The sequence below is a fragment of the Drosophila teissieri genome, chromosome 2L (assembly GCF_016746235.2).
Source record: "Drosophila teissieri strain GT53w chromosome 2L, Prin_Dtei_1.1, whole genome shotgun sequence".
NCBI lineage: Eukaryota > Metazoa > Arthropoda > Insecta > Diptera > Drosophilidae > Drosophila > Drosophila teissieri.
Window position 1 is genome coordinate 25,642,503 of NC_053029.1, and position 13,943 is coordinate 25,656,445.

The 13,943-nt window shown below is 45.3% G+C and overlaps 1 protein-coding gene across 1 annotated transcript; it reads left to right on the top strand.

Moving 5' to 3' along the window:
• Nucleotides 1–5,577: 5,577 nt before the first annotated feature.
• LOC122624226 lies at nt 5,578–6,310 on the top strand. Its single transcript, XM_043803706.1, has 2 exons — nt 5,578–5,727; nt 5,768–6,310. Exons 1-2 carry the CDS (start codon nt 5,578–5,580, stop codon nt 6,308–6,310), a joined length of 693 nt encoding a protein of 230 aa, XP_043659641.1.
• The last annotated feature ends 7,633 nt before the right edge of the window (nt 6,311–13,943 follow it).

Below are 13,943 nucleotides of genomic sequence, written 5' to 3' on the forward strand. Positions count from 1 at the left end.
TCGGTCCTGTAATCACAAGGTGTAAAATCTTTTTGCAGCAGCTCTGCAAGGAAAAGCTGTCCTGGGATGAAAGCCTCCCGGAAACTCATAACACGAAATGGTTTGATATATGTCGCAGTTTTGAAATAATAAGTCATGTTAATTTCCCTCGGTTCGTGTTTAGCGCAGAGTCTGGTCTTGAGGTGCATGGTTTTTGTGATTCTTCAGCAAATCTTTTGGTCGCGATTGAAGGAAGAGTACTTGACGTTGCTTCAGCACCGCTCCAAGTGGCGCACCCCAAAGCCTGGCGTAGCCGTGGACAACGTCGTTGTTGTTAAGGACGAGAATCTACCCCCAATGAGATGGCCTTTAGCGAGAGTCATGCAGTTGATTCCTGGCAGAGACGGCGTCGCTCGAGTTGCAGATTTGAGGACCGCGTCTGGAGTAATAAGGCGGGCAGTGAACAAGCTGTGTCTGCTTCTCCTTGAGGACTCTGTTGGAAGCCAAGCTTCCAACAGGGGGAGGATGTTGGGTCATTCAGCCGCCAAAACTGTGCAGTAGACTAATTTCATACTCTTAATATTGTAAGCCGAAATAGTCTGTGGTAGCAGTTGCGATGCCCATAGTGCAAACCGCTATTCTCGCACGCATTTATCTGTACGGCGTTCATTCCTTGTTCTCTTTGTTATCTACCTACGTTAAGCTTGGGCGCTACATTTCGGCTGTCTGTCCCGCCAATTGTCACTTCTTCGTTTTTCGGCAAAGACTCAACTTGTGTATTCGATATAGCTCTTTGTCGGCCCTAGCTGCCGTAAACAATTCGCAAAATAAACAGTATCGGAAAATAAACAAACTTTCTTCGGCTATTTATTATTCGCAACAGCTATTGAAAAAGCTCAATAGCTAAACACACAATATTTGGCATAACATAAAGTCTCGCGTAACAATATTAATAAGTAAGTTTCTACACGCATTTCCAAATTTAGCAAAAATTGTTAACGGATAAAGACACACCCATTCGCATAAATGCAACGGTCCTATTCACATCTTTCTTTCGCGCTCTTTTTGCTCGTGTGTCTGCGGTCTCGCAGTCGTTCTACTCCCGCTGCTGATGCCTACGTCAATCGCTCCGTACCCTTTGTACCGCCACTGTATTCATTTCGTTTTGGTCGACCAAAAAGTCGCAGTTTAGGCACAAAAATTAACAAGGGACTCCGACTGAGTCTTCATCATTCCGAGCTAAACTTCAATGTCGTTTATGTATCTTGGAAGCGTACTTTAAACAAGCACTTTCGGTGCTTTCATTTGGTAAAATCCCAATCTGCTTAAATTGCCTGTGCGGCGGCCATCACCTCGCAAGCTACTCATCGAGGAATCGTTGTCACACATGTAACCGGGCTCATCATTCACTTCTACACAATAACCATTCTTTACAAAGCTCTCATCCACAACCAACAGCATTTCCAGCATCTATATCAAAAGCAGCTACAAACACACACACAAATCACAGGTCCTACTGGCAATCGCAGTGGTTCTCGTAAAGGATGCATCAGGAACCTACAAGATCGGAAGGGCGCTTCTCGATTCCTGTTCCCAGGTGCACTTTATAACGGAGGATTTCGCGCAGCGGCGGAAAAGGCACATCGAAGTACGAAGCATTGGTCAGTCACAAACAGATGTCAATTAAATCTCGCATGTCATCCTTTGAGTTGTCTGCTAATCTCTGCGTTACGTCGCACATCACCTACCAGCCTGACATCGATATCGACGACACTGCGTGGAATCTTCCAGATAACACTCCGCTAGCGGACGATAAATTTACCCAACCGCGCCATATTAATTTGTTACTGCGAACCGAAGCATTTTTGATTCTCTGTGAAAAACATTGTTTGGATGGGTTGTAACTGGCAGATCATCAATCTGCTTGGATCTCAACACCACCACCATTGATCGCAGTATTTAGCGACTCTGGGAACTCGAGGGTGTTGAGGCGCCATCAAAAAATAGGAAGCCAAATGTTCTTATTTTGGGCTGAGTAATAACTTTATTTAAGGATTAAGTGTTGTGAGATGTTTTACACGTTGTCGGCGATAGAGATGAAAGAGAGTGTCATACATAGGGATTACAATTATGCGATATATATTAAGGTATACGATATGTAACGTGCCGATTAATGTGCTGCCAATTGTATTTCCAATGTTTTTTTTTTTAATTCTATGCTATTCCTCTCGGGAACTTAGGGCTTCTACGAGAGCCTAATTTTCTCGTATTTGTTTCGGTAATCGGTATAGGTTTTTCGACCGGTCTGGTGATTGGCCAGATGCGGCTTAACCCAGTGGTGGGGCTGCCACCTGACGTCATCGGGGAGTGGCGTCTACGTTGATGTTGCTAGTCGTAGAAAAGCGAACAGTCTGGTAACGCGTCAGGCCCTGCTGGGTGTTGTTGCTGTTCGCAGAACACAGGGTGCACTTTGTAACTATGTGGGGGGACCCCGCTTTACTCCATATAGCGTAGAGGTAGGGGGTGAGGCGGTTTGGCAAGGGAAAGTTGCCGAAGATTGTTGCATTATGCATTTTTTGGATGGAATAATACTTTCTAAAAACTAGAGAAGTAATTCCTTGAGATGAAAGATTGTGTGGCCATGCTCCCGTTATGGGTGGGGTTTGAACCCACGACCTCGTGTTTGACAGGTAGTTGCGCTATCCACTACACTACGAGACGCCACAGTATTTCCAATACTTTCCCTCAATTGGTAAGTTGTTGATCGGCTGGACGTATACCCAGGTGTTACAGGTGTTGTGTTTTGAGGCTCCAATTCTTTTCGTCAATATGTCTGCTGGCATCTCGGTCGTTGGGATGTAGTTTACGGATATAGTTCCCTCTTCAACCAGCTCTCGGATGAAATGGTGGCAGATGTCAACATGCTTGGTCCGTTTGTGGAATACGGGGTTGCGAGCAAGTTGATCAGCTCCTTGATTGTCGTTATGGATGACACTCGTCTTTAGTTACCCCAAAAATTTCTTTGAGGAAGCTTCTAAGATGAACCGCTTCTTTCGAGGAGTCAGACAGAGCCATGTACTCCGCCTCTGTGCTCGGTTGCATTAACCGTCCGATGCTTTCGACCCTCCCAGGATATTGCTGCACTTGCAAACTTTAAGGCAAAACCAGTGAAAGATCAGCGATCGTCAATGTTGGCGGCCCAGTCAGCATCTGCGTAGCCCTCTAGGTCTTGACCACTTCGTTTATAATGCAAGCAGTGGTTTTGAGTGCCTTTTAAATAGCGTAATACCCTTTTTGCAGCGATCCAGTGTTGTTTCCCAAAATTGGTTTTATATTGGCTCAGTGCGCTCACTGCAAATGCAATATCAGGTCGCGTTGATACTGACAACCACATTAGGGCTCCTATCAAACTCTGATATGGCACACTGAAGATTTCTTCCTTTTCGCTTTCGGTGGTTGGGCACATTCCTGTTCACAATTTCTCGCTCGTGTTGATTGGCGTATTTACAGGCTTGCAGTTTTCCATGTGGAAAAGTTTGAGGATGTCTGCTATATACTTAGATTTGGCCATGGTGAACTCTGTCTTGTCTTCGCTTTGTTTAAATTCTATGCCCAAACAATAAAATAGCTTGCCCAAGTCCTTCATCTGGAACTTGTTCGAAAATTCATGCTTCAACTGTGATAGCATTTGAGTGTCATTGGTCGCTATTATTAGATCGTCTATGTAAAGCGATACTATTAAGATTCCATTTCGTTCACGTTTCAAGTACACGCATTGATCGGCCGCAAGTGGCTCAGTTCAGTTCTTTAAGCTGACTGTCCAGATTCTTGTACCATTGGCGTCCACTCTGCTTTAGGCCATACAGAGATGATCTCGGAATCATCTGGTCGATTGCCTTCATTGTCATCTGGGTCGTCATTTTCTGTTTGATCGCCTGATACTGGTTCAAGGTCGATTAAAAATTCCATGAAATCTTAATACTTATAATCGTGAAAATGACGTCTCGGCTTTTAATTAAAGTTTTAGTTTCCACATCATACAGCCTATAAGCTTTGGCATCGCTGCAGTATCCAACGAAAACACATGTCTTGGATTTCGGGCTGAACTTACTCTTTGAACGTTTGTCCAGCGAGTATGCAATTTCACCAAATTTCTGCATATGCCTTACGATTGGTATGCGATTGTGCCATAGTTTGAAAGGCGTTTCTCCACATAGGCTTCTTGAAGGACATCTGTTTCTTATGTAGTTCGCGGTATTTACTGCTTCCGCCCAGTAGCTCGCAGGAAGTGCAGCCTGTAAAATCATGCAGCGAGCCATTTCTACAAATGTCAGATTTTTACGTTCGGCTGTACCGTTTTGTTGAGGGGTATATTCTACGGAATATTCGTGCTTTATTCCTTGAGCTGCAGCCACGGCTGCCTCCGTGGCTGTTGACACGCATGGGCCCGCATACGTCGCTGTGGATTAATTCGAGAACATCCCTTGCCCTTGAATTTGATACTGGAAACGGCTTCTGGGACTGTAGACTGGTATGTGCTATGCAGCTTTTTCCATACATCGTTTGCTGTTTCGCAGTTTTTATTATGCCTTAGTTCCGATGTCGACAAGGCCAAAATGAATCGGACATTGCATCTTGGCTTAAGCACTGTGCGAAGTTTTTTTTCGGGTTTTAAAAGAGCCCCGTTGACATTTTTCCACGAATCATTTTTTATCAACAACGCCTGCATTTGTATTTTCCAGGTATCTTTTCCCGAGTGCTCTACGCGTATACTAGCAATACTCATTTTGCTTCTTAACTTTGCGTCAATCAAACGCCCTCTCTTGGTCTCCGGACTCGTGCATGCATGTGTGTGTCGGCAATTTTACCACAAATTGAAATTTGCCATTTAAACTCACTAGTTCTTTACTATCCTTGTTCTAACTATTTTTTGGAGCGTGCTGGGCCCATAACCTGTTGTTATTTTGGGCTGTGTAATAGCCGTCAGTCGGGTGATGGACAAGGGGAATAACGTGTAGTTTCAAGCTTGCTAGAAGAACGCGCCGTAATTGTCCATACACCCGGAAGTGCGACTATACTCTCCACGCGAGGGCGGCTGGAAACAGGTCCCCTGGCAAGGTTATGTCCCTGTCAGAGGATGCTGGCAAATGGTAGTCGGGCGTCCCGGGCCGGACTAAGGTGTCATTCGACCCGTGCCGAGAGTCAGCCTGACTGAGGGCCCGGGTCACAAAATAGCTCAGTCTCAAACGTAGAGCACAGGGTACCTGACGACCCCCTGTTCTAAGAAGCCTTACCCGGGCGTCGCGGATCTCCGCCCGGGTGGACCCTCCTTTTCTCCGCAACTCGTGGGAATAACATGGAGTCAACAAAAATAAATAAAAAGGAGTCAGGATCTCCCAAACAAACCTACCCAAACGGCAGTGACGACTGAGTCTGGCCGTACAAACTTTAAGGCAGCAAAGTTGGCGAGTGAGCCCACCTGCCTGGCCAACACCGCAGGATCGGGTTCGGGTGAACGCCGCCTCGAATCTGAGGCGACTGAGTGCAAGCCGCCCAAAGCCGTCGCCATGGGAACCATCTCCAGACCCTAGTGCCATGATGCCCCCTTCAGGCGCAGCCAAGGACGGCAAGCACCCAGTGGCAACCGGTAAAGGCAAACATACCTACGCAGAGAAACGATCTGCAGGTCAAATCCTACGCAGCCAGGAGAGATCAAAAACGGCTCCTTCGGCTGAGTGGATGAAGAAGGTGGAATGGGCTAAATCCGTTTTGCCAAAATTTCGGCAAGGAAGCCCCCAAACCACCCAAGCCCACAGAGGTCAAAAAGCGACCTCCACCTAAGAGGGAGCGCTCCCAGAACGTTCCCTCCGACCCCTCGGCAAAGCAAAAACGCGTGCAGCCAGGGCGATCCTTTGCGGAGATCGCGAAAAACCGAATTCTCCTGGGCGTGGTCGACAGAAACGACCCGAGTGACAGAATTCCACGTAATAAGTGGAAGTGGGTAGAGGCAGCCCTAGCCATAAAATGCTTTGAGATTCTGGCCAAGGAACCTGGCCCCCCTCCTGTCTGCAAAGACGTGGAATGGTTCCAAGGCGGCGTCAAGGTAATCGCCTGTGACGATGAACGCTCTGCGGAGCTATATAAAGCCGCAGTAAAAGAGTTGGGGGAGGTGTATGAGGGCGCCGGACTTGTTGCGCTGAGCTGGTCCGACGTACCTTGCCGACCCCGGGCAAGGATCTGGATCCCGGCATCCATCGAGGCGCCGGACCTGATCCTCACCATGCTGCAGCGCTGCAACCCGCACCTTCCCACCTCGGACTGGCGATGGTGAAGGTCGACGAAATGGAGGGACCAACAAACCAGGCCATCCTTATTCTAAACAAGGAGTCCCTAGCTCCCATTGAGACCGCTCACGGGGTGCTAAACTTCGGGCTTAGCTCAGTGACCATAAAGGTCTACAAATCGGACTACGCCAAGGAGGATCAGGAAGGCAGTGGAGGAGTGATCGAGGAGATCGCCTCCGAGATCGAGGCATCGGAAACCGAGGACGGCTACTCGACCGATGCCTCAATCCTCCGCAGCCTTGCGAACATGGGTCAATTGACAGACCTGGACACATCGGACGAGGAGGGAGTCGATACAACAGTGGTGGAGAGGCCCACAGCAGATGTCCGTGAGGCTTCTGCAGATAAACCTCCACCACAGTAAGGCAGCTTCCGCTGCTCTTCAACACCATCTGGCTGAAGATGGAGTCGACATAATCCTAATCCGGGAACCTTGGACAGTGGGAGGAAAGGTTTCAGGATTAGGGACTAAGGAATATAAGCTTCTAACAGCTCCCAGCGAAGATTAAATAAGAGCCTGCATTCTAGGCAAAAAGCACCTTAGCATTTTTCTGCTCCATAATTACAGCGATGCAGACAGCGATGCAGAATACTAATAAGCTGTGATGCTAACGCCCACCATACACAATGGGACAGTACAGACACAAACGACCGCGGTGAGTCTCTTTTTAACATTATCGTTAGTTGAAATCTCTTCATATGTAATAAAGGTAATGACCCCACCTTTATCATCAAGAACCGAAAAGAGGTAATAGACCTAACTCTCATCTCTAAACCACTATTAGAGACAGTAACTCACTGGAGGGGGCTAGATAAGCACTCTTTCTCGGACCATAGGTACATAGAAACGACCCTTACAATCAATCCCTCAAAACCAGCAGTTTTCACATACCCAAGGAAAACAGACTGTCAAAAATACAAAAATATTTTAAGGAAAAAAATCTCAACGGATCCCCCTCCATACCCACAAGCAATCTCTAGTCTAAACGAACTAGTTCCAATTTTCACAGAAACCTGCAACTATGCACTAAAAAAGGCCTGCCCCAACAGCAAGCCCAAAAGAAAAAGAAAGCCTCCCTGGTGGTCAGCAGAACTGTCCCCCTCCGAATAGACTGCAGAACCCTTTTTAACAGGGCCAAGGCAGGATGAGGAGGCCCTGTGGACCACCTACAAGAGAGCCCTTGCAAAATACAAAAAAAGCCATCAGGAAAGCAAAGCGATCCGCGTGGCATTCCTTCTGCTCAGAAATTGAAAACACAACTGAAGCAGCCAGACTTAGAAAAATACTATCCAAATCGGCCACAACACTAGGCTACCTTAAAAGAGCAGATGGCTCCTGGACCAGCACGAGTGAGGAATCTCTGGAGATACTTCTAGACACTCACTTCCCAGGAAACAGCCAAAACGCTCTCACCCCCCAAAACCCCCCAATCGGCACAAATCCAGCATGCGGGAAATATAGCCATAAACTGGCTTCTTGACATTTTTAAACGATCCCTACTTCTTGGACACCTACCACAATCGTGGTTGGCTAGAGTCCCGTATAGTCTTCATCCCCAAAGCTGGGAAACCATCACACACGACCCCCAAGGACTTCAGACGAATCAGTCTGCCATCCTTCCTACTAAAGACCCTTGAAAGAATCATCGGCCTGCATCTAAGATCAACTCTCAACCCTAGTCTCATCACAGACACGCAACACGCCTACAAGAAAGGGAAATCGACAGAGACAGCACTACACTCTCTCGTCTCCAAGATAGAAAAATCAATATCCCAAAAGGAATATGCACAGGTAGCTTTCCTGGACATAGAAGGAGCTTTTAACAACGTCATCCCAACGGCGATTACCGAAGCCCTGATAGACCTTGGGGTGGACCGCCACTTGGTGGGACTCATAAACCAACTGCTCACCTGCAGGAAGTTTATGTCTTCACTAGGCGCGTCAATCCTCACTAGGCACGTCAGCAGAGGCACTCCGCAAGGAGGCGTCCTCTCCCCACTTTTATGGAACACAGCAGTCAACTCGATTCTACGCGACATGGAAGGGGGGGGGCTGCCGCATAATAGCCTATGCGAATGACGTTGCTATCATCTTCACAGGCAAATACCCCCAAACGCTATGCGATCTCATAAGCGAAAAACTCAGTGTTTTGTCCAGCTGGACCAAAAATAACGGATTCGGAATAAACCCCTCAAAGACCGAGCTGGTTCTCTTCACTAGTAAAACATACCAGACCTAGTCCCACCCATCCTCAACAATCAAAGACTTTCCTTCAGTAACAGCGCAAGATAGCTGGGCGTAATACTTGACAGGAAACTAAACTGGAATTTGAACCTCACAGACAGATATAAAAAAGCTTCAATAGCACTTTTCACGTGCAAGAAAGCAATAGAGCTCAAATGGGGCATGACACCCTATATAGTAAACTGGATATATACGGCTTTTGTCAGACCAATACTACTGTACGGAGTCGTGGTATGGTGGCCGGCTCTGAAAAAGAAGTAGTACTTTACGCACCACCCCAAACGAAGCCCTAAATGCCATACTCAACCTCCCAAGCCCAGAACTAGCTGGCATGGAACAGGCCACAGTAGCGGCAATCAGGCTTAGAGATACCAAACAGTGGAACCCACAAGAAGTGGGTCACTCATGTATCCTAAAAAACATTCAAATAGTCCCCTCCAGGACAGACTACTGCACTCCTACGGAGTACATACAAACACCTTTCAACACAATCATCCCCGAGAGGGAAGATTGGAACTCACAAATACCTGGCCCCCAGAATGCTATATGCTTCTATACGGATGGGTCAAAACTCCAGAACAGAGTAGGAGGAGGAGTTTACTCCGAACAGCTAGGCCTACGCAGCTCGTTCAGACTCCCCGATCATTGCAGCGTCTTCCAGGCTGAAGTGACAGCAATAAGGGAGGCCCTAAAACACTTAAAATCACTAAAGCCGGAAGGCTCACATGTAAACATTTTCAATCTATAGTCACTCGAAAACAGTATCGAATTGCAGATCATCTCTACACGAGATGACAAAACAATTCGTAATCAGCCTTATATGGGTACCCGGACACAGGGACATAGAAGGCAACTGCATCGCAGATGAACTAACTCGAGAGGGCACTACCGCGCCACTCATACAAGATATGGAGGGCATGAGTATGCCTTTAGCCACATGTAAACTACTACTTAGGAAAAACCTAAACCGAAACAAACAGACAATATGGAAAAATACCACACACTGTCGCCTAACACGCGAAATATGGCCAAAAATAAACTCAAAAAGAACGTCAAAACTCTTAAGGCTGGCCAGAGCAAACCTCAGCACTGCTATGAGAGTCATCAGAGGGCATTGGTTGATAGGCAGCCATGCCAGAAAACTAAATGCCCCGTATAATGATTTGTGCCGTAGCGGTAGGGACGAAGAAATGGAAGAAACAGTAGGGCATCTACTATGCCACTGTCCAGCACTGCAAGCGAAAAGACTTGCTCAATTAGGAAGCAGATTCCTGATAGACACGTCCGACCTGTCCGACACCGATCCACATCGGATACAAAAATTCACCAGCGCCTCTGGCTGGGGAAACTGCTAATTTTACACGAACCTTGACGGGTAAAAAGGAAAAACCACACACGGTATCACAATGGACCTCTAATGGTCTAAGTTCGTCGGATAACCGACGGCCGGCAGACCCTAACCTAACCTAACCTAATCCCAGGCCACGGGAGATGACAATTGTCATATGACCGACGGCAATCATAGAATAAAGTGATTAGGCGTTCGGATCACATTTGGTAAGTGGCCACGACTGGCGAGCGCTCATGACTGCTAACTTCACACGAACCTCTGCGGGCAAAAGGGGAAAACATACACGGTATCACAACGGACCTCTAATGGTCTAAGTGCGTCGGATAACCGACGGCCGGTAAAACCTAACCTAACCTAACCTAATAGCTTTATTTAAGGATTATATATACACGGCCAGATCGACTCGGCTATTGATCCTAATCAAGAATATTTATTCTTTATATGGTCGGAATGTTCGTGAATGGTTAAAAAAAATTTTCAATAAACAATACCAACGACAGCTGCAACAAGGATTCCGATTTGACTTACAAGTCCTTTATTTCACTGCTCGAAACTCGAGAAAGCCATGGTATTATTAATTTTAACTTACGTAAAAAAACTAGTAATTGAAGATAATATCTATCTGGGAGAAACAACGATTTTTAAAGTTGTCTTCCACAGATACATTTATATTAATATATACATGGACTGGCAAGAACTTGTTGAATTTCAAATCCAGACATAATTTGAATTTTACTACCCTGCAGTTCACAAAATCATCGGCTACGCCAGCATAGCCAACTACTTCGGATGCACAGCCGACGCTCTCCCGACTCTCTCGGTCGCGATCTCTCTCCTAAAAATTTAAAGCGATGTTAATCCGCTTGATCAATTCGATGAAAAGTCGAAGATGTGTTAAACAAAATTATCAAAATTTCATTTCTAGACGAGTGCGAGACCGACGCTCTCGGTCGCGATCTCTCTCCTAAAAATGTAAAGCGATGTTAATCCGCTTGATCAATTCGATGAAAAGTCAAAGATGTGTCAAACAAAATCATCAAAATTTCATTTCTAGACGAGTGCGAGGCCGACGCTCTCAGGCAAGACATGTAAAGACAAATTATGTGGGTAAAACGGATTTTTGTGAGAAGCAGACGCCATTTTTATAGAGTGCCGAGTTCTAAGAAAATGGTAAGTAAATAATTATAAATTACATTTTTAATCATATTCGAATTTAATTCATTAATAATTCCAGGTAATGGACTCATTTCATAAGCAACAACAAATCCAACTCACAAAAGTGCTCATAAGGTAAATTGATTTAAGACATTTTCGTATACATCATACTAATATTTTTTATTTTATTGTTAATCGAACATGTAGTCTCATTTTCCAAAGCAACTGAAACGAAATTGCCCAGAACTCCGTAGGATAAGAAGACGCACAAGACTCCGCACTTAAATAAAAATTTTATATGTATTCTTGCTTAAAAAATTAATACCATTTTATTAATAAAATAAATAAGTAAATGAAATAAGTTTGATGTTTTATTGATGAAGAATTACTGAAAATAGGACAAGGAAAATTCCTATATTATTGGTGAAATTGTAATGAAAATTTTATTTAGAAAAGGTGGTAAGGCAGCGATGAATAGAACGTTCATTTACCCTTTAAAATGCGCTTTAAAAGCGGTGATCAAAGCCGAAAATATTTTTCATAGCCATGATTTCCTAGGACATCCCTATATTAAAATAATCGCTTGTTTTCATACAAACTGAGCGGTGATTAAGCGCTCGAAATTTGTACCTAGTGGTGTTCCTCCGGTGAAAAGTCGGTGGATGGAACTGCAGGGCAGCTATAAGCTCCCCCTTCCCCCCACATATCGCATAGTTGCAACTGGTCATCGGTCTCCAAGTGGCCCGTTTCCTGCCTCACCGCCACTGTCAGCGCTGACGCAGCTCTAATAATATAACCCAACATTCTACAGGAGTGCCAGCGCTGTCAGCGCAGCAACAATGAGCTCAACACCAAAAGTCACGTTGTGCCTGGTCAGATCTTATGCTGTGTGGACGAGGGCTCAACGGTTCTTGGCTGAAAAGCCAAGCAGCACTCTCACTTGAGAACCAGATAGAGCGACATTAGCTAACTTTGGATGCCAACATAAACCCAGAATAAACAAGAGAATTAACAAATCGAAGCGTTGTTATTGCAATGGTTAATTAAAGTTTAACCAACTGTCGACCGGGAGCGATTCCTCCCGCCGGCCAAACCTTATTTTTATATATATAAGTTAACGGTGTAACCCTAACTACTTGACTCCACCTTTTCCCCCACACCCCGTGCCCACTCAGCACGGTAACAGTCAAACGATGGGACGCCGACCGTCCGACTCCACCTTTCCCCGCAACCCGTGCGGATATCAGCTCGGCGATATCCGCCGTTGGAGCGACATCCGCGCAATGGAGCACGGTGAGAACAGCAAGGTTCGAAATACGGTCGACGCCGAAGCCGAGGAGGTATTACCAACCGCTGAGGCAGAACGAAATGGACCGTCGAATAAAGTACTTACACCTAAATGCTTAAGGAGGGAGATACCTATGCGAACCTAGAAAAAGCCTAGGTCCCATTGGATTCCGGGAAACTGAAAACAAAGCGAGTCAATTTTGTTATGTATATATTTAGAGGCAACTCTTAGCCTAACCAAAAAAAATTGTTTATAAAAAAAAACAAAATGGCGGAAATATGACCAATAATGAGAAAGCTTTGAAGTGCGTAGTAGAGAGATTTTGATGATTTCGAAAAATTCCCTCTACTATGCACTTCATTAAAGCATACATACATTGTACATACGTACAAAGAGTAAAAACAAGAGAGAATGCTATAGTCGGGTTATCCGATACCCGTTACTCAGCTAGTAAAAGTGCGAAGAGAAATTACAACCGTTTTTGGCGGCTTGTGGGCGTTAGAGTGGGCCTAGCAAAGAGATTTTTGGCATATGGAGTTAATTTTACAAGACGAACAAAAATGTGAAAAAATTTCAAAACATTTTTCAAAAGTATGGATGTGGCAGTTTTGGGTGGTTTTTGGGCGTTAAGGTAGGCGTGGCAAAAAGTTTTTCTGCAGATCGATAGAAATTTACAATACTAAAAAGAAAATGAAAAAATATCAAAACATTTTTCAAAAGTGTGGGCGTGGCAATTTGGGGCGGTTTGTGGGCTTTAGATTGGGCGTGGCAACATGAATGTCTCTGGAGTCTGCATGGTGTCTCAACTTTCTAGATTTTATAGTTCCTGAGATCTCGTTCATACGGACGGACAGACAGACAGACGTACATGACTACATGAATCGACAAACTTGCACTGCTTCTATGTCTCTGGAGTCTATATGCTTAATCTGAACTTTCTACCTATAGTAGTTCCTGAGAACTCGACGTTTATACGGACGGACAGACAAACGGACAGACGGAGAGACGGACGGACAGACGGACATGGCCAGATCGACTCGGCTATTGGTCCTGATCAAGAATATATATACTTTATGTGGTCGGAAACGCTTCCTTCTCCCTGTTACATACTTTTCAACGAATCTAGTATACCCTTTTACTCTACAAGTAACGGGTATAACAAGAGAGAACGCTATAGTCGAGTTCCCCGACTATCTAATACCCGTTACTCATCTGGTGGAAGTGCAAAGGAGAAATTTCCACACTGACAGTTTCTGGCGGTTTGTGGGCGTTAGAATGGGCGTGGCAAAACGTTTTTGGAAAATCGATAGAAATTTTTTTTTTTTTTTTTTTAATTCCTTCTATTCCATTTGGGAATTTAGGGCTTCTACGAGAGCTTTCCATCTAACTCTATTTTGAGCTGTCTGTTTTGCACTTTCCCATGTAGTGTTTATTTGGGCTAGTTCTTGGTGAGCGGTTCTTCTCCAGGTTGCTCTTGGCCTTCCTACTCGCCTGCTTCCTTGGGGGTTCCAATCTAGTGCCATCCTCACAATGCTACTCGGGTTTCTTCTGAGAGCGTGCCCAATCCACATCCATTTTTTC

Excerpts from the sequence above, each read along its gene's own strand:
- LOC122624226 (XM_043803706.1), top strand. The coding sequence starts at position 5,578 with ATGCCCCCTTCAGGCGCAGCCAAGGACGGCAAGCACCCAGTGGCAACC. Across the intron at positions 5,728-5,767 it reads CGGCTGAGTGGATGAAGAAG|GAAGCCCCCAAACCACCCAA; the intron begins GTGGAATGGGCT and ends AATTTCGGCAAG.